Source organism: Aethalodelphis obliquidens, unplaced genomic scaffold (genome assembly GCF_003676395.1).
Source record: "Aethalodelphis obliquidens isolate GAN/ISIS:26980383/991018 unplaced genomic scaffold, ASM367639v1 scaffold9, whole genome shotgun sequence".
Lineage (NCBI taxonomy): Eukaryota > Metazoa > Chordata > Mammalia > Artiodactyla > Delphinidae > Aethalodelphis > Aethalodelphis obliquidens.
The window spans coordinates 116,605-140,671 of record NW_020837953.1 but is presented as its reverse complement, the minus strand read 5'-3'; the positions used below and the strand labels follow the sequence as shown (position 1 = coordinate 140,671).

General features: G+C 38.0%; 1 protein-coding gene across 18 annotated transcripts in view; it reads left to right on the top strand.

The window, feature by feature from the left end:
- Window positions 1-24,067, top strand: part of PATJ (PATJ crumbs cell polarity complex component) — a 358,987-nt gene that overhangs the window by 238,890 nt on the left and 96,030 nt on the right. For all 18 annotated transcript variants that reach the window (XM_027108328.1, XM_027108332.1, XM_027108333.1 and 15 more), the window contains one exon: window positions 16,148-16,220. In XM_027108328.1, the coding sequence (XP_026964129.1) occupies window positions 16,148-16,220 (73 nt within the window). The remainder of the gene's footprint in view (window positions 1-16,147; window positions 16,221-24,067) is intronic.

The following is a 24,067-nucleotide window of genomic DNA, read 5'->3' as shown; positions in this document are numbered from 1 at the left end:
GTGTAAAGCTGTGTGAGGATCGCATGAGAAGACGTTACATAGCACTCAGTAGAGTCTGCACATCAGTGCTCGGCACATGGTGGCAACTGCTGCAAGGGACATTATTAATGACAAACATTACTGTTACCTCTTCAGCATTTGTGGGGCCTTTATTACTCATGCCGCGTCATCCCATTTTAAAGAGAGCAAAAGAAAATTGAGTAGGATCCAAAGGAAATCATTTAATGCAATTAAGTAGTTGGGAAATAGAACCCCCCCGCCTTCCAGAAAGAAAGGTTAAACGAACTGAAATTATTTAGAGTACAGAAGAGAAAGCTGAGTAGAATTTTAATAATAGTAATATACTCCCATTAATTTAGTGTCTGGTGGTTTCAATTTTGATTGTTCAGAATCAAGAAAAAAATTTGTTCAGGAAATTAATGGTGTAAGCGTGATTGAGGATGCTGCTGAATACTTATTTACTGGAAGTGATTTTAAGACATTTAGAAGGATCAAACTACATTCAAAATATGTCATCTAATTATGAGCCTTTCTTACATGGTCATTACATTATAGTGCCTAGCCCATAGTGGGCATTCAGAAAGCTTTATTGAATAAATTTCCTTTCAGCTCCTACTGAGCAATCCAGATTATTTATTCTCCAAAGGCAACAATCATAGTAAGTTAGTTTGACTTATTTTGTGGATTCAAAAATGCATATAGACATATAACTCATATTTTACAAAATTCCTCATACTTTAGTCCCTCTCCCTACTACTTTCTCAAATAATCTAACTTAGGGATATTTTCTATATCTTCTTCTATAGGGGGAAAAATGATGTGGGCTTGATTCTGAACAATCTATCATATCCACTTTTAGACTATCTAAAGGGAAATGAGCTTGAATTGTATCAAGAGAGATGTACACACTGCTTACAACCTTTTGTTTTATTCAATAGATATGTATCTAATAATTTGTGTGCCAGCATTTTATTAATTAATTCATGCTTCAGTTTCCATAGGGAAGGAACTAGTCATTTGACTAAGAACTCTTACCTTGTTTTCTAAAACAAGACTGAACTCTAAGGCTTAGTGATTAAAAAAAGAAACCACAGTTCACCCTGCCTGGGCTTGAAACCTACTCTGTGATATCCCAGATTTGTGAGCTTGGTCAGTTTCCTGAGCTTTAGTATGGGGATAATGTAGCTATCTCTATATTTATAATGTATTTATACATGTCTAATGTATTTATACATGTAAATTGCCTGGCAATATGGACTCAACAATGGTGGCTGCTATAGTGATGAAGATGCTGGTGATGATGTTGATGGCAGAAGAAGGTGGGGAGGGAGGGAAGACAGAGGTAAAAGAGAAGGAAAGTAGTTAGGGAGAAGGGAAGAGGAGGGGTAAAAAGAAGAACCACTTCTCATATATACTTTGTCTCATTCCAGAATCTTGACCAATTTTTGAGTGAAGCGCATTCACAGTTTTAGAATGCTTTAATTCACATCATAATGATTAAGCCCTGGAAGAGATAGGTACGGACATTATATACAACCATTTCTGGCAAATGTTAGAATAAGAGACAAGGACACAGCCTGCCTAAAATGTCTTTTATTTCCCTGTCTGCTGTTGTTGAGCTGCTGCTGCTTCTGCTTCTGTTTCTTCTCCGTGGTCTTCTTTTTTAAATGATGACCTGATCCTCCAACAAGGAGTAGAACGCTCTTTAATTGAGGACTGTATAAAGAGAAATCTAATTAACATCAATTAATCCCCATGTCAATAAAATGTATTATAATAGATTTTACTGAGGTAAGTGATATCAAGTAGGGTCGGAATTTAAAGCACTTAAGGAAATCAAAAAAGAAAATACTTTATTGCTCATCAGCTCTTTACATCACCAATAAAGGTATCATGGTAGATTGGTGTCCTATTCATGTGTAGTAACCTGTGCATTTTAGGTGCTATCCAACACATCATCCTCGCTTCTTCAGGCTGATTGTCTAGTTCATTACTCATTTAGATACATCTTTCAGCCTCTGCCTATAAATTACCTCTTTCAGGCTGTTGTTACAAGAACTCTAATTTTGCCTATTTTGGAACCAAATCCTGAAACAATTAAATATTGATTTGTTACCAAGTTTCAGGAATTTAGCACTTAAATCATCTCAGTACAACAGACGCAATTGTACTTTTCCTTAAAACGGCATAACTGCTCTGTGTGATATAATGTTACTTTAAAAACTGATTTTTATAAATTGTATTTCTTTGGTTAGTGCTTCTCTTTGGCAGTATTTCCTTCCTTAGTTGAAATTGGTGATTCCCTGTGCATTTCCATTATACGGAAAATTCTGGCTTTTATACCTGAGCAACTCTTTTTCAAATTTATTGACAATTGAGATAAAAATGGGAACTGGCCACAGGTTTGGGAGAATGATTAGTAGTAATCACAGAAAGCTGTTAAAATATGCTGCAGGCAACATTTTAATTAACTAGGGTCTTTAGTCTGTAGTGATGTACATTTGTGTGATCACGTCCTTATATTCTTTTAACACTTGTCTTTATTCATATACTAATTGATCTGTAATTCACAAAAGGGGTGTGTGAGTCATCAAGGAAAATTAGCAAGTTGCTGCTGTGTATATATGACTTACATAATCACTTTTTGCCCTTATCTCCCTACATTGCTAGATTTTGGACAATCCTGTAATCATGTAATTGTGCCCAATGGCACATATAGACCCTGGTATACTAAATTATTCTACTCTAGATCATCTAGATGTATATTACAATCTGGGGGCTTACTGTGTACCATACATTCAATTCTGTGAGTTTTCCTGTTCCACATGAGCCCCTCTACACAAGCGCTCCAATTTCAGTACAGGAGGAACACTGTATTAATACGATCAAGAATGAATTGCTATATTTGGCAGTACAGGGATCCAAGAAGATGAATGATCTTGCCTGCAGCTCTTGTCATACCTTCCCCCACTATCGAAAATTAAATGTCATGTATAACAACTCACTCTCCATTACTTAATTACATGTGGAAAATGTGTCCTGTTAAAAACTGCTGGGGCTAAAGGAGGCCAAATGAAACTGAAACCCTTGGAAAGATTTAGTGCTAGCTGTCAAGCCCTAACAAGTGAAAGTGGACTCGCCATGGGATCCACCTTACTGTATCCACTGAACATGTCTTGTTTTTATAATTAAAAATATGGTGTGGCCTGTTATCCTCTAGCCATGTCCCTAAAAGATGAAGTTTATTTGAAATTAATGTGAATGTCAGAGTAAGTCCATCTGAATAAGCAAATTGAATGCCTGTTTTTAAGACCTTTATTGTGCTCTTGATTCTTTGCATCTAGTTTTGATCAATAGGAGGGAAAAAAGATTGTGGGAACAAGTATGAATTTGACTTAAGAAACATTCATGCATTTGTTTGACAAGTATTTGCACAGTGCCTACTTGTGCAAGTGTTGTGGAGCGAGTGACACAGAGAACACAGTCTCTGCTCTAAGCGAGGACACCGAGAGTAAAACAGTCCAGTACCTTATCCAGTGGTGTAAGTGCTGTGATACTATAGGAACATATAAGAGACACACCTAACCTGGTCTTTGAAGCCTGTGGGAGGGTGTCACAGAGAAAGACGTTTAACCTCAGACCAGAAGGATAAGTAAGCAAAGTCATAGTATATATAGAAAGCCAAAGATTTCTAGAATTGGATGTTATGCCCAATATACCTGAACATTACTTCTAGAAGAAAAGCGGCCCTTCTTTAGGAAAGTATCATTGGATGAACACAGCTATGTGTGTCATTTGATTTGATTTCTGTAAGCAAGCATCTTTCTCACTCTCATAGACCATTAAAGAATGCAAGGCCCCTTTACAAGTGCACAATAAAATATCATCCATGGCATATATGACAAGAAGTTTTGAGGAGGAGGCCTGTCATTAGCACTGACCCATGTTAGCAGTTGTAGGAAGTAGAGACTCTCCTGTAGTTTCAAGGCTCTTCTGTTTCTTTGTTTAGTTGGACCGTGTGGTAGAGCCATATAAGTCTCTCAGGTGCTCTGAAATGCTGACTCTTGCTTATTTCTTCCATACTTGTTTCCTGTACTATCCATTTTAAATAGTAATTTTAAATTCATAAGTAGAATTTATAAGACTTTTGGTTCAAGAACAAGGTGAAATTAGAGTGTTTTGTGTTTTGATCTTTTGTCAAAAACATTGGAATTTATATATTGCTCCCTTTGACAGACTGTGGTAACCTTGGGAAGCTGTATATTTAATCCAGTTATCATTCCATCGGGTCATACATTTCTGGAAACATCTTGACAGCCTATGACATATTCTTTTGAATATCCACAGTAGCCATAAATTTTTGTCTTTTGAGGGTGGCTGTAGCTAGGTAGTCTGAAGTAACCAAATATTTTACAGGGCCATTCGTGAATTCAGATGAATTTAGTCAATTAGGTAAAGTGCTGCTACCAAACAAGACCATCTTTCTTGTATGACTTGTAAAGTATCTTTGAAAACCACTGTTATTATTGCATGAGTAGAATTGCTAACTTTGTCTTTGCTGCTCCTATTTCTTAACACCAGCTTGTGGGAATCATGACTATATTTGTTTCACTTCTTTTGGCACTCAGAAACAGCTAGTTGTGATAGTCACAGGGATGATGGGATTTATTTTTTTTTTGGCAGTATTTTTACACCTTTCTACACAGTAGAATGCCTGTTTCCTTTGATAGACTCCTCTCCCCCAAACACACACACACATGCACACAATGTATATAGTATGATGGAACAGTAAAAACAGTAAATCTAGATACCTGTCTCCCTCTGTAGAAGCTGAAATAGATCTCTCTTTCACTGCCAAGGTGTGGCCAGTGGGTGGTCATGCAACCTAAGTTTGGGCAGTATGATACCTTAGGCTTAGAACAGGAAGCAGGTAATGTGAGTGACTTTATATGTATGGTGTTTATTCATGGAGCCACAGGGCCTTGATCAGAGGCTCCTGCTATGACATCATTCTGCATCCTGCTTCCTTGTCCTCTGGAAGTCTCTTAGTTCCTGGTCTGTTCCAAGTCTGATCATATAGCCTGCCTGTGTTTTGTAAGATTTCAATATCCCTCTAATAAATTACCTTTTGCTTCAGGTGGCCTAAATTCATTTCTATTGCTTGCTGCCAAAGAATCCTAATGGATGGGAAGGATGCTAAAAGTAGAGCTCTCTGAACAAATCATGAGCAACCAGAGCGAGTTCTCTCTGCACATATGCTTGTCACATGTAGGCTCTAAGCCTTGATCCTGAGAAGGTTTTATTTTTCAGACTTCTTTAGCAGAGCACAAGACCTCTGAACAAGTCTCTACTGAGGATCTCCAGTATGACAGGTTTCCATTGCCATTGGCTCTTGAAATGAGATTACCACGATGATTTCAGAGAAATCAGGCAAGATTTTTCCCAGATTTATACCTGCAGGAAGAGTCACCTTTCCTAGCACATGGCCTTCCGGTGAGGGCTGGGTACCTGAACAACATTTGGGCTTTGCCAGCCGGAATAAAGAGGAGAATGGCTGTGGATATCTACTGTACTAGCTTTAGAAAGAGTCTCTATGAGAAACTTGGTAGGCTGTCATTTATCCCATCCAGTCCTAAAGCTCCCCATATTAACTCTCCTGCCAACTTTCACTGCCAACTATTTTATGAGTCAACTTTTCCTCTGTACAAATGGCAGCCATTATTTAGAACTTACCTGGGGCCACCTTTGTAAAATGTGGGTCTAGATGCTGTGTTACTCCCAGCAGCCCTCAGTTAGTGATTGACATTGTTAGGAATGCCATAAATGGAGTTCATAATTCCACTCACTAGGCATTTATTTCAGATTCAGCATATTTAGCTATTTTGGTGGTTTTTCCAGTTGGAAATTGGAAACTATTTAGTGTATTCATATAGTTAGAAATACCTCCTGGAATCTTTTCAGAAGGGAGTTTTGCTCCCACTGAGATATAATGATTTGCTTTGTTTTATATGTTACTTCTGGTTCATTTACATGGAGGTTTCCTGGCTGAATGTTAATTCAATGTCATGTTCCAGTTAATATAGCAAATGTAGAGTTTATTTTCAGGTGTCTCACATCACTGTATTTATTGATAATGCAGTCAGAAAAAATTATCTAGGCCTGTTTAGTTGTGTTCATGTGTTCATTTATTCAGCTTTTTGTATGTGTACACCTAAACAATGTGCTAGCCACTAGATTGTAGTTATAATCATTTGAGAACAGGTTGCAAAAAATTAAATCAACGTACTCAGTACTCCTGGTTGAATTCAGGCACATAACTTCTACTTTTGATATAATGCTGTTTTGTGGACATAAAATAAGATTTATGGGTTTAGTGAAAGTGAATTTCCAAGTGGTAAGACCAGAGCAGTCCTGAAGACAAAATGGTTTTAAGTGATATTCTAAATAATTCAAATGTATTCTCATCACACTTGTACTTTGTTTGGTCTTAGTTAATTTTTTTAATTGTGGTAAAATATGCATAACATAAAATCTACCTTATTAACCATTTTTAAGTGTACAGTTAAAGTAGAATTAAGTATATTCACATTGTTGTACAGCCATCACCACCATCTATCTCCAAAACTTTTTACATCTTGCAGAACTGCAACTCTATACCCATTGACAAATAATACCCCATTCTGTCCTCTCCGCACCCACCCCCAAGCTCCTGGCAATTATCTTCCTACTTTCTCTCTCTCAATTTAACTACGTTAGGTATCTCATAAAAGTGGACTCATACAGTATTTGTCCTTTTGTTACTGGCTTATTTCGCTTACCATAATGTTTTCAAGGTTCATCCATGTTGTAGCATGTGTCAGAATTGCCTTCCTTTTTAAAATTGAATGATATTCCATTGTATGTTTATCCATTCATCTGTTGAGAAACACTTGGGTTGCTTCTACCTTTTGACTATTGTGAATAATGTTAGTATGAACATGAGTGTACAAATGTCTGTTTGAGACTCTCAATTCTTTTCCATATATACCCGGAAGTGGAATTGCTGAATTATATGGCAATTCTATTTTCAGTTTTTTGAAGAACCACTATAGTTTCCATAGCATCTACACCATATTACATTCCTACCAACAGTGGACAAGGGTTCCAGTTTCTCTACAACCTCACTCTTATTGTTTTCCATTTTTTTGATAGTACTTATCCTATTGGGTATGAGATGGTATCTCATTGTGGTTTTGATGTGCATTTCTCTGATGATTAGTGATATTGAGCATTTTTTGATGTGTTTATTGGCCATTTGTGTCTTTTCAAGTCTTTTTCCTGTTTTTTAATCAGATTGTTTGTTTTGTTGTTGAGTGGCAGGAATTCTTTATGTATTCTGGATATTAACTCATTATCAGATATACGATTTGCAAAAGTTTTCTCCCATTCCATAGGTTGCCTTTTCACTCTGTTGATTGTGTCCTTTGATCCACGGAAGTTTTTCATTTTAATATAGTCCAATTTATCTATTTGTTGTTGCTTGGGCTTTTGGTGTCAAATCCAAGATATCATTGCCAAATCCAATGTCATGAAGTTTGTCCCCTATGTTTTCTTTAACAGTTTTATAGTTTTAGCTCTTATGTTCAGGTCTTTGATCTATTTTGAGTTAATTTCTGTATATGGTATAGGGGAAGGATCCAACTTCATTCTTTTGCATGTGGATATCCAGGTTTCCCTGTACAATTTGTTGAAAAGATCATCCTTTCCCCCATTGAATGGTCTTGGCACCCGTGTTGAAATCATTTGACCCTACACTGAGGGTTTATTTCAGGGCTTTCTATTCTGTTCCATTGGTCTATATGTCTGTTCTTAAGCTAATACAACATTGTTTTGATTGCTATAACACTGTAGTACATTGCGAAATCAGGAAGGGTGAGACCTCCAACTTTGTTCTTCTTTTTCAAGATTGTTTTGGCTATTCCGTATAAATTTTAGGATGAAACACACTTTCACTTTTAAAAGAAGGAGAAATTCTCCTTGGAGATATCTCAGACCCTGATAAATGAAAAGTTGTGGAATTCTACAAATACACACATACATACAGCCCATTACATCAGATGTCTTTTTTTTTTCCTCATTCAGAAACTGTTGTCATGGGCTCAGTGTGCTTTCCTGAAGATAAGTATGTTCTCCTCATATCTCACTAATCTTTCTTTTAACCACAATTTGTAGCATTCTTTTAGAGTTTACATTAGAGAGAGAATCTCATATTTAATCCTAAGGAATTAGTCAATGATTATTGGACTGATGCTTTAAATAACATGTTATTGAAATCTCTTACTACAACTTAATTACGGTTACAACTTTGATGGGTAAAGAATAAACATAAAGGGTTTTATCAACAAATCCCTGTATGTGACATGTATGTGCTTCTAAGAATGCAGTGAAGTATTCTTAGAAGAATAGAAAGAAGTTGCTGAGAAAAGCCATGTTAGTAGTTTAGAAATTCAGAAGAGAGAGAGATTGCTGTTGTGACAGTGGTACAGCAAGAGCTAGTTAATGCTACCTGGGTAGATTTACATAGGAAAAAATTAAGTCTAAACTGCATGAACAAATTTAATTCAAGTATTTATTGAGTACCTACTGTATCTCAGATACTATATAAGACCACGGAGTTAAGTAAGAAGTTATTCAAGAACTTCCAATACATGCAGATAAATAACTATACATCAGGCAAAACTAACACCAGTAGAGGGAACTCTATGATGTTGGGTTATTCAGAGTGCATTTGCAGGCTTGGTTACAGAGAGGGGATTTCACAGTTGAGACGGGAGTGATTTGGATTGACTGAGACACAGAGAAAGCTGTTGTCACAGTATAGACGATGTGAAAAGTGCATGAATTAGGATGGGGACATTGAACTAGAAGAAAAGAGAAAAAAGAATGAAATCTTTAGAATGAGGCCTTTAGACTGAATGCTTTCTTTGGGTCTAAGAGTTGATGGGTGAATGAATCAAGAGTAACTGAGGACTTAGCACCTGAAAATGTAAGCATCTGAGACTGAACATCGTAAAACATTAAATGTTAACTATTGTTCCTATGCTTTAGTGTTATGACATTTATGTTATCTCTCAATTCTGTTAGAAGATATTATCCTAATTTTATAGATTAAGAAGCAAGACTTTTTAAAAGTTGCGTAGTATCTTGCTTACATCTTACTGGTAGAACTGCAGATGGAACTGTACATTTACCTAGGTCTGCTTAGGACTGGATTTCTTTCCAGAAGAGCACATAGATGTCTTACACATTATATAATCATGAATTCATTTTTAAACTGGGGTATGATTTATACTCAATGCAATAGATTTTAAGTGTTCAGTTTGTTGAGTTTTGATAATACAAAGCATACACCTGTGTAGCCATCACCCAAAACAAAAATGTAAGAAATTCATTCACCCGGAAAGCTTCCTGGTGCTCCTTTCCAGTCAGTCCCTCCCTGCAGAGCCAACACGTCTGATTTCTGTCACCACAGATTAGTTTTAACTATTCTTGAGCTTCGTGTAAATAGAATCAAGCAAGATCTATCATTCTGTTTCTGGTTTCTTTCATTTTACGTAATTTTTTTGAGATTTATCCTTGTTGTCCTATATATCAATAGTTCCTTTAATTACTGAGGAATATTCCAATCTATGAAGATACCACAATTTTTTGATCCATTCTCCTGAAGGTGGACATTTGGGTTGTTTCCAGTTTTTAGCTATTCTGATTAAGGTACAAGCATGACTTTTCGGAAAAAAATTATTATAGAATAAACTTGTTTAGAACATCTTTGAGTCAGGATAGACTCAATAATGCTTCAAACATTAACTAACAGCCCAAATGTCAGTCGCTTAAAACGACACAGGGTCTCTTTCTTTCTCATTGTACAGGTCTACCGGGGCTCAGCAAGGGGGCCTCTCTGCTCCCTATGGTCAGTTAGGTACCCAGGCAACAGAGGTTCCATCTCAGCCTGTGTTTCCATGATCACCAAGGCAGAAAAGGAAACGTAGTTAATCGAGAACTGGCTCAACTTTAAAGGTGAAGAAAACTACCAGCCAGAGGATTTAGGAACAGCCCTACTCACTGTCAGAGAAGAGTACTGAGGGAATTACACCCCATCATACTATTCACCATCCTACCTGCACTATCAAGCACAATGAGTATTTTAAAGCATTTTACAGTCATTATATTTATTTGAGGGATGAGTAATGTAGCTGTGATACTCCGAACTTAATTATGAAAAGTTGATCGAGTCAGAGTGCGCAAACTTAGAACCCTGCATGCATCTTTACCCTGAGGAAAATTGTGAAATAGCTTTAAGAGTAAATTGTGACAGGGCTTCCCTGGTGGCGCAGTGGTTGAGAGTCCGCTTGCCGATGCAGGGGACGTGGGTTCGTGCCCCGGTCCGGGAAGATCCCATATGCCGCGGAGCGGCTGGGCCCGTGAGCCATGGCCGCTGAGCCTGCGAGTCCGGAGCCTGTGCTCCGCAACGGGAGAGGCCACAACAGTGAGAGGCCCGCGTACCGCAAGAAAAAAATAAATAAATTGTGACCTAGTAGAACTTTTCCCCAAGATGGATCTGGGGATATTAGCTTGCATATATGAGAGAAGATATTTGTGGCTTTGGGTCAGGCTATTGAAATGGAAAACACTGTAACATGATAGTTAAAAGAGTAGGTTTTGAAGCCAGATGGCTGGATTTTAATCTGAGCTTGCTATTTATTAGCTTTGTGACTTTGGTCAGGTAGCTTAACCTCTGTGTAAAATGAAGAAAATAATTATAACTACTACGTAGAATTGTCATGAAGGTTAAATGAGTTAACACATAAAAAGCATCAAAACAGCAATACATGGCAAGAACTCAAAAGTTATGTTTCTGGTGATCGTGTTTTCCAAATCAAAAAGTTTTGTTAGATATTACTTTTCTCTTGCTGTGTAACAAACTACCACAAATTTAATGGCTTAGAACAACACCCATGTATTAGCTGACAGTTCTGTAGGTCAGAAGTCTGGCACAGAGGGGCTGGGCTCTCTGCTTAGGATATCATGAGGCAGAAAACAAGATGTTGAGCGCTTTTCTGGAGGCTTGGGTAAAAATCTACTTCCAAGCTCATTCTTGTTAAAGTCTATTTCCTTGTTGGTTCTTAGATGGAGACTTTTCTTAGCTTTTAGAGGCCATTCACATCCTTTACCATGAGGCCCCTTTCATGCTCAAGCCAGAGGTGGTACTTCTAATCTCTGACTTTCTATCTCTGACCTCCAGGCATTCCTTAAAATTCATGTAGGTCAACCTACTAATTTCAGAGATCAGGACAATGAGGCTCTAAGAAGTGAAATCTCCAGATTTAAAGGGCCCATGTGATTAGGTCTTGCCCAACCTGGTAATCTGCCTTTATCTTAAGGTCAAGCTATGCTGTATAATTTAACCTAATCATGGAAGGGAATTCATCCTACTCACAACCTGTAAACCAGGGAGCAGGAATCTTGGGAGCCTTCTTAGAATTCTGCCTAACACATGTTTTGCACGATTTTTACCAATATGAATATATTTTTATAACAAGATTGAATTGAAATGTGGATCCAGAATGTGTCTTTGTCATAAATATAAATATTCTACAAACAAAAAAACTGAATTGGGTGTGTTCTAGCATCCTTTTGGAGAAAAACTAAATTGACAGTCCCTAGATAGAAATTCCACTATTGTAATTGTCTGTTTACCCTAGCTGTGTTCCTCACTAATTGCTAATATCATCAAAGGCAGGAATCATGTTTTATTCATTTTTGTATTCATAGTATAAATATTTGTTAAACAAATGAATATATTCAAAATGAAATCAGAGCTATATTATTGAGTTTCAACCAATTGAAGGAAACTCTAGCCAGCTTAAATTAAAAGGAGAATGTATTGTAAGAATACAGGGATATCTTGTGGACTCTTAAGAAGAAGCCATACAGCTAAGACTCTGAAGAGAAGGAAGTAGGGCGACTTCAGAGACGTCAGCAGAAGGGAGTTCTGAAGCCCCTGTTTAGCCTTGAGCATTTCCATTAGTATTGTCTAGATACCACACTCTTGATCTCTATGAGTCGGTTCTAGATTTTGAGTCCCTGGGAGAGAGAATTGATGGGCTCAAAATGTGGCTGGCATCTGCCCCCTACATCCACTGAGGTTGAGGCCAGCTGTCGGTGTTACACAGTATAGCCCATCCGTGGAATCACTGTGAGCTGGGCAGACACTCCGAGAAATGTCCATTAATGTGGTAAATACCAATAGCTGGCTGACTGCAGGCAGCACATCTTCTCTAACTTGTGAAGTAGCTTGGAAAGCATAGAGCACACTCTTGATAGTTCTACTTCATATCTTTTTCCTGCTTTGTTAAGACCCCTTTCACTCAACAGACATTTATAGTACACCTACTCTCGCTGAGGTATCCTGCTACAAGCTGGGGATATAAAGAAATAAGATCCCATCTCTGTGTTTAGAGAGGGAGAAAGAGCAGCACAAATAATCTTTTTTTTTTTTTTGCGGTACGCGGGCCTCTCGCTGTCGTGGCCTCTCCCGTTGCGGAGCACAGGCTCCGGACGCGCAGGCTCAGCGGCCATGGCTCACGGGCCCAGCCGCTCCGCGGCATGTGGGATCTTCCCGGACCGGGGCACGAACCCGTGTGCCCTGCATCGGCAGGCGGACTCTCAACCACTGCGCCACCAGGGGAGCCCACAAATAATCTTGATAGAGCACAGCAAGTCCAGTGATAAGGATATACCTATACAGTGTTCCAAGGTACCCTGGAAACCTCACATTTATCCATAGTAGAATTCCACTCTCTCTCTCCCAACAGCTGTTAAAAAGAATTACAAAAACACCAACAAACAATTACAATTCCTGATTGTATACCGTGTGGGGCACCAGGACCTAAGAAACTTATGTTAATTATACGGGGAAGAAAAGGTTAATTATGAAGCAAACAGATTTCATTCCTTATGAGAATCATGGACTCTGAGGGGTCAGAGGGTCCCCAGAAGTCTTTCAGGTTAACTGTTTGTGTGAAGTGTAATTATCTTCTCTCCTTTGGTTTCCCTCTTCCCATTTCTTTCTCTTTAAAATTGCTGCTCTGTCAGGTCTCCACTTGCTTAATGCCGAGGTGTGTGAACACTCACTCACTAGTGGATTATAACGGATTATGAACTGTAAATTTTTATAGCAGCTTTCTTCACTCCACTGAGGTTTTCTGTACTGTTCTGTTTTTAAAAAATTAATATGGACTTTAAAGGCCAGTAAAGTCATACTAATTTGGGGAAAATTGTTAAATTATGAAGGGATAACTTGGTCCAGCTAATCATAATTTCTCAATAAGAATTTATGTGTAGCTATGTTTTTTAATGCCGGTAACCTTTGAAAGAGATATGAAAAGCCATCTGCTTAATTACTGCCAAATACGCTCTGCCCCACGGGCTCTGAATCTGGAGCAGATATGTCCTATTGGCTTTCAGCTCTAAGCTAGAGCTGAGCTCTATTGTGTTATTCCATGGGCGAGACTGAATGGGAAAGGGAATTACCACTGGGAAAATGCTGTTACTTACCCATGGGTAATTGATTACTTCTTCTGTGTATGAGCAAATTGCTGAGGAATGGATTGTACTCCCTGAAAAACTATAGCCATCTCTTAACATAATAGTGCATGCTCAGGGCATCTACAATAATGTCAGAAGAAACAGACATGTTCTTCATGCTCTGTGTCACTTTGTGATTTTCGTTTTTCTCCCTTTGCTTTGGTTTGGCTGGCGTGCTAGATAATCTAAGAATTTAAGAAGGTTAGAGCAAGAAATGGTACCTAGACTTCATCTCTTAATTTATACTCTGCCTTATTCCACAAGAATTTTTATCAACTTAGAATTCTTACAGTTCAACCTACTTATTACTTAAGAGATCAGGAGACGGATTCTCTTGGAAGTGATTTCCCCCAAATCCCACAGCTAGTTCAATGGTAGTTCTAGAACTGAAACTGCCTCTGTCTCTTTAATGAAGTGAGTGATCATTACATTTTTAAAAATAACTCTGTTAAGTACAGACTATTTTCCAGGCAATGTGTTTGCCCTAGATGATGTAATAGAGAGTAGGAAGGACATGAGTTCTGTCCTTGGAGTGCTTACCATTTGAGGGGAAGACAGATTTGAAGCAGGTGTGCGTACAAATCAGTTAGGTACATTTTGAAAGAAAACAGATTTATGATCATTGACAGGTGCTGTGAGCATATAGTAGAGGTCCTGGAAAGCTTGTTTCAGGAAATGACGTTTATGGTGAGCTATGAAGGAGAAATAGGAAAAACTCAGACAAAAGATTTGGGCATGAAGCATGCAGAGCAGAAGAGAAGGCCATGAGGTGGATGGAGCTTGGCTCAGCTGAGAAATGGAGAGGAGGCCTGTGTAACTGGGTTGGATCAGAGTGAGGAAGAGAAGGGAGAACAAGAAAAGGCCAGAGGTGGGAGCTGGGGCCAGATTGCTCAAGGCCTTATAGCCTCCCTAACAGTTTTGAACTTGATCCTAAGTGCAGTAAGGAGCCATAGGAGGATTTTAAGCAGGAGAAAGAAATATAATCAGATTTATGTTTTAGAACCATAATAACTGCTGGGTGAAGAATGGATTGAACAGAGGATGAAGAGTGTAAGTAGGGAGACCAAATAGGATGTTCTTAAATATATTAATTCAGGTGAGAAATGATGATCGCTTGTACTAGGATAGGATGGAAAGAAGTGCAAAGATTCAAGATACGTTTTGAAGATAGGATCAATAAGACTTCTTGATGGATTAGGTATACAATTGAGCGGTGAGAGGTTTCAAGAATGACTTTTAGGTTCCTGGTTAAACAACTGGGTGAATACTGTTGATATTTACTAAGGTGGAGAGGAAGTTGACTGTGGAACCCTCTGGGAACTGAGTGGGATAAAGAGCTTTATTTTATTTGAGATGCATCTAAGACATCTAGTGGAGATGTAAAGTGGGAGTTGGATATGCAGATCCTAGGCTCAGAAAAAGATCCAGGCTAACTGTGAATTTGGAAGACATCAATATATAGTCTTTGTACTCAAGGGAATAATTCATGTAGTTGAGGTTATTGAACTCACACTGGAGGAGAAGGATGGGTGGGGTATAAATTTTAAAAAGAAAGGCATTTCAGGTAAAGGCAGTGATATGATTAAAGCCTCAAAGTAGGAAAGACATCGACTGATGGATCTTTTTCCAATTGGTGAGACATAAAAAATAAAATGGGATAAAATGGATTTGAGTGCCCTCCTAAGTCAGATAGTGGCTATCCTATGTACACCGGACAAGAGATCTGTGAACAGTCTTAAATCTTTGCACACCAGTAAGAAGCTTCTTTGGTTTATATTGTGAAACCTAAAGTCAAACTTCACATAAATCTTGAGATAACTATTTTGGTTGTGTGTCACGAATGAACAGTAAAGGATAGATTTCCCACAGAACCGCTGCTTACCTACCATTTGCTAGTAACATAGTGGAAATAGCCCAAATCACCAGAACTGGTATTCTAGGAGCTGTTCTGTGCCTGTCTTCCTGGTAATGAAGTTTCAGCTCCCACCTCCTCTGCTCCAATTAGACTCCTTCTCACACAGTCCGCCCATGCGGGGACTGTCATATACATCCCGTCATCCTTCATCTGGCAGAACAAATTTAGAAGCCAAATGAGGAGGCTGGGAACCTTTCCAGTTCAAAGAACAAAATGCTCCAGACATTAATGGGGCCTAGAGGTTGCACACCCCATATGAAAAATTTATACTCCTCGGTGTTGAAAGAGTTGATGCCTTTCCAAAAGTATCCTCTGCAGCACCTGACTTACTAAGCAGAAGTTGGCCAACTTCTAGCATCATCACTCTTTGTCACTAATAATTGTATCTTGGTATCCCTTGAGTAATACATCTGTTTTTGTACCTAATGGCTTTGCATGCTCAAAACCAGTGTATATTTACATTTTTTTTAATTCTGTGGTGCTGTGAGTGCATTTTCAACTGAGAACTGAGGAAGTGATTCTAATTTGAGCCAAGAACTTAGCGTTTACCGTGTACTGATACTGCCTTTTACTGTGTACTGATTCTGCCAATTTTAACATCCACAGAAATGAAGATGCGGTCAATCAGATGGCCGTTACTCCCTTTCCATTACCATCAAGTTCCCCATCTTCTACTGAGGTAAGATGACTGCTAATTAGCTTAGTGAATGAATTACATGGATTTTCAGTATCTGGTATTCCAAACTCAGAATTTATTAGCTAAGGTATTTCCCTAATTAAAATAGGAAGTATTTGAGGCACTGATTATAAAGTAATATAACAATGTTAAACAAACACATTAGAACTTAACCATATGAGTACTGCCTTTTTCAAAGTTCCTTAAGGTTCATTCTAGATATGAAATTTGTCCTAACTAGGCATTTCAGAATTTATTAGAAAATTCTCTTTTTTAATGACTGAATCGTACCTTTCTTTATGGTTTAAAAACACTTTAATACTATGATTGCTGGTGTCTTTAAATATTTTCATCTATTGGTGAAGAAATTACTAGTACAACAAGATTGCTAACATAGTAATATGCTTCTAGAGATGGATGGATAGATAGATAGGTAGCTGGCTCTATAAATAATCAGCTGAGGGATTCCCAGCTGAGGAACGTTACATTCTCTTCTCATTTTTTACTTATTAAATTATTTTTAATTCCCTGAAATACGCATTTATTATAACTAATCAAACAATGCAGTTATTAGAAAATTTTATTTTCCTTTCCGTACCTCCTCAAGGAAGTTAAGTTTTATTGTTTAGTATCTTTCTATACTTTTTCCTTTGCTTCTATAACAAAAATAAACTATTGGAATAGCGTCTCTTTTAGTAAATATTTGATCATGTGATACTTATTCTTTCCATTCAACAAGTATTCGATGAATGCATATTACACGCCAGGTACTATTTTGGGTATTTAAAGAAATAGGCATGAATAAAACAGATAAGTCTCCCTGACATGGTTCAGCTTACCTTCTAATGAGGAAATTAACTAGCAAATGCATAAATAAACTAAGAGAATTATCAGTAGTGTTCAGTGTCTTACAGATAATTAAAATAGGGAATGTGGCTTGTGACTACTTTGATTGGTTACAGGGAAAGCCTCTTGGACAAGGTGAAATTTAAACAAGATCAAAATGATAAGAAGGAGCCAGACATGCAAAAATAAGGGGGAAGAGCTTTCTCTGCAGAGAGGACAAAAATAGCTCTCAAGCAAGAATAAGCTGGGGGCGCATATTGGGAGCCCTGGAGAGCAGTGGGATAAAATGCAAGAGAGAGGGAGGGAATGTGACGTGGGCGGGAGAGAGGAGCTTTGTGAGTCAGAGCGAGAAGTTCAGGTTTTAGTCTGTGTGCAGTAGAAGCCACTGGAAGGTTTTTAACAGGGGAGTGAGGTGACCTGATAATATAGTCTACCAGGTGGAGAATGGACTAAAGGAAGGTAAAAGTAATACACTAGACGGCAGAAGCCCAGGCAAGACCTGATTGTGGTTAGATGAGGTTTTGGGGTTGGAAGCAAAGAAAAGTGAGCTGATGATTCTTGATGTTTTGGATGTTGAATCAGACTTGATTAAATGTGGGAGCCGAAGGGAACTAGAGAATCGTGGATAGACCTAGATTTTTGGCTTGAGCAACTAGGTAGATGGTGGTACCATTTACATTTAGGCAGAAATTAAGAGGTCATTGTAGACTGGTTAAGTTTGAGGTGCATATTCTGCATTCTTCTGGAATAGATTCTATACATTAAAAAGAGAAAAGGTGCTTTATTTTGCTTAATCTAATAGTCATATTTAATATGCTGTATTATATATTTTTTCCAATTGACAGACATTCAGATTACTTTCCAATTTTTTGCCAGTAAAAGAATACCAAAATAAACATACATGTGTGATGTGCACACCTGCACACATGTGTATGTCAATCATTTGGTACTGGTGCTTTTATTTCTATAGCGTAGATTTCCCCAATGTACAATTGCTGAGGCAAAAAGTACACAAGTTCGAAATTTTAATCTGTATTTACTAGTTACTATCAGAAAAGATTGTAGTGATGTTGGCTCCCCACTGATAGCCATTTAGCCACAGCTTTGCTGGCACTGGGTATTTTCATTCTAACTGAGACCAGAGTAGGCAGTTAGCAGTGGTGGAAATGAGGGGCCCCAGAGGGGTGCTACTTCAGTTCAAATCCTAGCACAGCCATACACCAGACATGTGAACTTGGATAGTTACAGTAACTTCTGTCCCCACTTATCTGTAGGGAGATAACAATAATTCCTACTGTAGGGAGATAACAATAGTTCCTACTTCGTAAGGTTGTTAAGATTAAATGAGAGAGGGAGAGGAGAAGATATCTATATCTATCTATCTAGATCTAGCTATCTTGTGCCAGGCACATGGTAGCTACCCAATAAGTGTTAGTACTTAATTCCTAATTCTTTTGCGTTTATAGAATGTCATATAAATCCTTTTTGTTTTGGATGGGTGGGGGTCAGTATTTTAGAATAATTTTTTCTATAGTACTGTTAGTTATGAATGTTCCCATCAAAATAGCATCCACTTGGAACTGAATTTTTCTTTCATTGCCCATATTTTTTCTCAGTGCAGTGAGCAACAAAACTAGCCTTGCATCGAATTGTAAATCTGCTATGAGATCCCGCTTTTGTGTTTTAGAGTGAGTAAAGGTGTAGGTTGGTGTCAACATTTAGTTTGAGAAGAACATTTCTGGCGTCCTGTTTGGTTTCTTTTGTTTACTTTCTGTCAGGAGTGACTTCTAGTATTAACCGTGTATTTTCTCTAGTTTATACCCAGCCAGCTGGTTTCTGCTGCCTTTCTGCTGACAGGACAGCAACTTAGAAAAGGATGATTGAATACAGTATCTACTGTGTCCACTATCTTGGATGCATTGTCCCAAGTCCTATTTACATCCATACCTCTGAGAGACAGTATTTTTATTTCCACTTTACAGAAGAGATTGGGGTCTAGAGCGGCTATGTAGCATACGCGTATGCCCAGAGGCAGCTGTGTTATTCAGCATTACAGTGTATTAACGTGCTGTGCGCTCCACATACATCTGTTGATTTTCCCCCTTATGCCTTTGTTCCTATTGTTTCTTCCACTTGGGTTGCCTCCCCACTTCCTCTTTGTTAATTCATAACCACTAAGTCCATGGAGAATTGCTTTTTGGAAGCCTCCTCCAAGTTTGCTATGACTCAAAATGAATAAAATAACGTATACAGATTAATAAGCGTAGCGCCTGAAATACAAGTGCTCAAAAATGTGAGATACTATTCTTATGACCAACTTCATCCTACACTGTTCCCTTTAATAATCTTTACTCTCTTCATAGTTAAATAATACTCATGATTCATTTAAAAAGTGAAAATTGCCCTTTGGCCTGTATGTGATATCACTTGGGCCTATAGAAAAAGAGGGACCCATTTCTAAATGGGGTTATGAACTAGGATTCTGTCACTTTTCCTTCCCTCGTTATCTCCATGTTTTAATAATGTAGGACTGTAAACACCACACTAAATTGTATGCTTTTATAGGGCCAGACTTACTGTCCTCCTGACCACTGAGTCCTCAGTGCTTAGCATATAGTACTTGCTTAATAAATACTTGTGGAATAAGTGAATGGCTTTTCTGCTGTATCCTTGATTTTACGGTTGCATACTTACTTCTTATTGATTCAGTTCATTCTGCCATTATTTACCAAATACCTGCTTTGCAAAACGTAAAAAGATTAATTGCACATAGTCTTTACCCTCAAGAGCTTGTAGTCTTATAGGGGAAATAAGACATGTATGTTACTAAAACAAGGTGTCCTAAGAGATAAAGCTTTAGGAGGAGTTCACAGAAGGTGAATAGTATTTCCTAGTGGAACAGCTATTTCTGATGGATATATTGTACTTTAAAATATGAATACGGTTAGATAAGAATGTAGGAATAGCACAAACAAAAGCACAGAAGTAAGAAAAATCTGGGTGTGGGATGGGGAGAAGAATATAATGGGTATGTGAAAGAGAGTAATAGAAGATGGGGTTGGAAAAATAAATTGAGGTCAAATGAGAGAATCTTGAATTTAAATCTCGGAAGGTTTGGATGTCACGCATTAGGCACTTGGAGCTGTTGAAGGCATTTTGAATAATGAAATTGTGTGATCAGGGCTCTGCTTCACGTAGATTAGTGTAATAGCAAAGTCAAAAATGTCTTGAAGTTGGAAACCCAATTAGGAAGTTACTGCTATGGTATCTCCTGAGAGGTACGAGGGCTCAAGTATACTTGGGAGGCAAGATATTTATTCCATTACTCGACAAGGCAGGCTGAATCTTTTAGAATATCTTTATAGAAGTAAGAATGGTCATTTTTTTCTTTTTTCAGAAGTTGGGTTTTTTTGAATACTAAGTGAAATGGAGCAGGCCTCATACAGAATGGAGAGGTTGATTACCCAAGGATTCCTATTAGCATAATTTCCATTTTATCTTTAATTGTGCATTGCCTTTCTGGAATTCTGAATAGCCTTGAAGATATGCTGATAATTGGGAGTAGGAGAAAGAAATTTAATTTGTCACATCAAGTAAACATGACTTTGCAGAAAGAAATATTTGTGAACTTAGGCTGGCAATGAAACTAATAAATCATTTTGTGATTTTTTTTTTTTTTTTTTTGCCGGGGGGGGGGGGGTTACGCCGGCCTCTCACTGTTGTGGCCTCTCCCGTTGCGGAGCACAGGCTCCGGACACGCAGGCTCAGTAGCCATGGCTCACGGGCCCAACTGCTCCGTGGCATGTGGGATCTTCCCGTACCGGGGCACGAACCCGTGTCCCCTGCATCGGCAGGCGGACTTTCAACCACTGCGCCACCAGGGAAGCCCCATTTTGTGGTTTTTTGAAGAGAGTGTTGGTTTTACGACATATGGGGATGACAAAATTTAAACCAACATAAGTTTTATTTTGAAAAAGAATTTTCAATTATGTCAGAGAGGTATAGTTGCTGGGGGGTTTTTTGTTATTAATTTTGCTTAGTAAAATCTTAAAAGGAAAACAGTTGTATTTACTCTTTTGTCATGTTAAATGAGGAGAGAGGGTAGGGAACAACACTATGGAATGTTTATCTGATCAGAAGTGTTTTTCCAAACCACAATAACATCCTTAACTAATTTAACTTTTATTGATAGCCTACTCTCAAGTAAAACATAAATTCCTACTGTCAACATTCTCACTGTCTAGTTGGAGAAAACTGTAGACAAATACTGGGTATGAAAAAAATAAAGTAGTACAAAAATAAAATAAAATTTATTACCACTTTATGTTGAAGATGTTGGAGGAACCCAGCAGAGGAAGTTTAAAACTTTCAGAGGGTTTGGAAGAGACTTCTCAGTAGGGATTGAGTAGCATTTCTCATCAGTCCTTTTGTGGGGGAGAAGGCGGTAAAGTCTGTGTTCAATGTACAATCATGAGCCATGCCTTTTCCTTTCATTCATCTGTAAAGCGTAATTCACTGTGGAATGTACTGACCACAGTCTTCATGAGGAAAGGTCATTCTCTTTGAGCAGCCTTGGCTGAGCTGGCAGCTTTGGACAGGTGGTTTGAAGATCAGCAACAGAGGAAGGGAACCCAGCCATCCAGATTAGCTGAATCATCTTGGGTGTCAGTGGGCCACCGTCCATCAGCCAGATGGTCTTCAAACCACCATGATGCAATTGTGCTTTGGAAATCATGCCTGCTGACCTGTTTTTCCCTTTCCATCTGACTGATTCCTGTTTTTTAAGCTTCTAGTCAGCAGGGTATTTTATATATATGAGCCATTCTGTTCTCAGAACAGAACCCACATTGTTTTTGTTCAGTGCTTCATTTAAGCATGAAAACTCTTTTATAAACGTTGGCTCTCCTAGGAAAGTAAATACTTTATCGCTAACCTCTTTCAAGTCCAGCTTCCTTTTTACCTGACTCTTCTCTCCATCTAGATTTTGACTTTAAACCCTCCTTATGGAGCTATCTCAGACTAAACAAGTAACTAAAAACAGAAGAAATGCTTTAGAAGGGTCTCAAGGTACAGTTAAAAAGAGCATCAACTTTGAAATGAGACAGACCTAGGATGAATATAAAAATGAATCAGACCAAGGAGATGAATGAGGCTCAGATGGCAGTGTCAGGCATCTTTCCATCTCATCATGGAGATCAATTCTGTACATACATAATTAGGATACAAATGAGATGATGTATGTGACATAAGGAATTCAGGTAAACTGTTAGGTAAGCTTAGAGGAAGAAGAGACATCTTCCAGCTAAGAAGAAGGAAAGGATTTATGGAGTAAGGGGCATTTGAGACATGGCTTTGTATGATAAATTCTGTGGATGTAGATGTAAAGGGTATTCTTTTTTTGTTTTTATTCAGATCTTAAAGGATCTGTAGATCATGTGTAACCTAGACTGCCTTCCCCATGTTTTCTTAAATTTTCTAAGTTAAAGCATCAAACAGCTCTTTTCTTTCCCTCTTTTGTATTCATTTTATAAAGACCAAGAAGATCTCGTCTCTTTTACTCACTTTGCTGAGAACTGTAAAGACTTCTCTGATATTTTAAACATCACTTTCCTTTCCCCAAGGAGACAGATATTTAATTAGATGAATGGCATCAGCTAACCACCATCCTGGTGAAAAAGCTCCTCTCATCTGGGACAGAGGAGTTGGCCATTTGCAGTGTTACTAGAGAAGCCACCTATGGATTTGTTTTACAATCCAGTGCTACAGTTACAAGCATTGTTTCCATGATATCCTCCAGTTAGATAGCATAGCCTCCCCAGGGCCTCTTCAGGGCTTCCCACAGCTTACAGAACTAGACACATTAAGTAATCAAGGCATTAAAGGTTTTTCATCTATTATATACTGATTTTTAAAAGTATAATTTGTTTCTTCAGAATTTTTCTGTCTCTAGAACTTACCCACTGTCTAAAACACTGAAAATCTATATATTTTCAAGCTTTGTTTTTTAACTTCGGCATGTTTATATTATATGGTAATTTCTTGATTACCCAAAATTCATGGAGAGGAGGATGTATCTACTGAAATTTTCTGGTTAACAAATGCTAAAATGCTTTTTGTTAAAACCATGGTCTAATGACAGTGATTTTTTTTTTTTTAAGATTATGAATCCTGTCTTCCATAAGATTAGTTACCAACACTGAGTACTGAAAAGAAAGCATAAGAGAGAAACAACAGAATCATTTACTTAGGGCCTGGAGCATAGTTACCAAGAGCATGGCCTTTGATGGTACTCTTACCTAGCTGTGAATCCTGGATCCGCCTCTTACTGGTTATTTTAAATGTATTTTAAATGTATCATTTTTATCATCCTTGAATTGGGATCACAGTGGTACACACTTATTTAGCCTTTTTATGGTGACTACATGAAACAGGTCATGGACAAAGAACCTGTCTCAACAAAAAGCTAGAAACAAAATTAACTGTATCTAGTGTTGGGCTGATAGACATTTTACATGTTAGTGCATTAATCGTCAAGGCAACCTGATGGGGTAGTATTTTTAATTTGATATTTTTATCTGTACTTTAAAAACAAGCACAAGTTGACCCTTGTAAAACATGGTTTAAACTGTATGGATCCACCTATATGCAGATTTCTTTCGATAGTAAATATTACAGTACTACCCAATCTGCGGTTGGATGCCAAGGGACCACAGATACAGAGGGCCAACTATAAATTATACACAGATTTTCAACTGTGGGGAGGATCTGTGCCCCTAATCCTCACATTAGGGTCAACTGTACTCAGATTTAGAAAGTAATTTGCAGAAAATCTCATAATTCTAATTCTAATGTCAAAGTTGAGATTTGAGTTCAGATCTGACCAATTCTAAAGCCCATGCTACTTACTTTCTTGGATTTTTTTCCTTTTAGATATTTCTCATGTCTCTCCTTTATTGTTTTTAACATGCAGTAATACACACTAATTCTTCTATAATTGAACACTG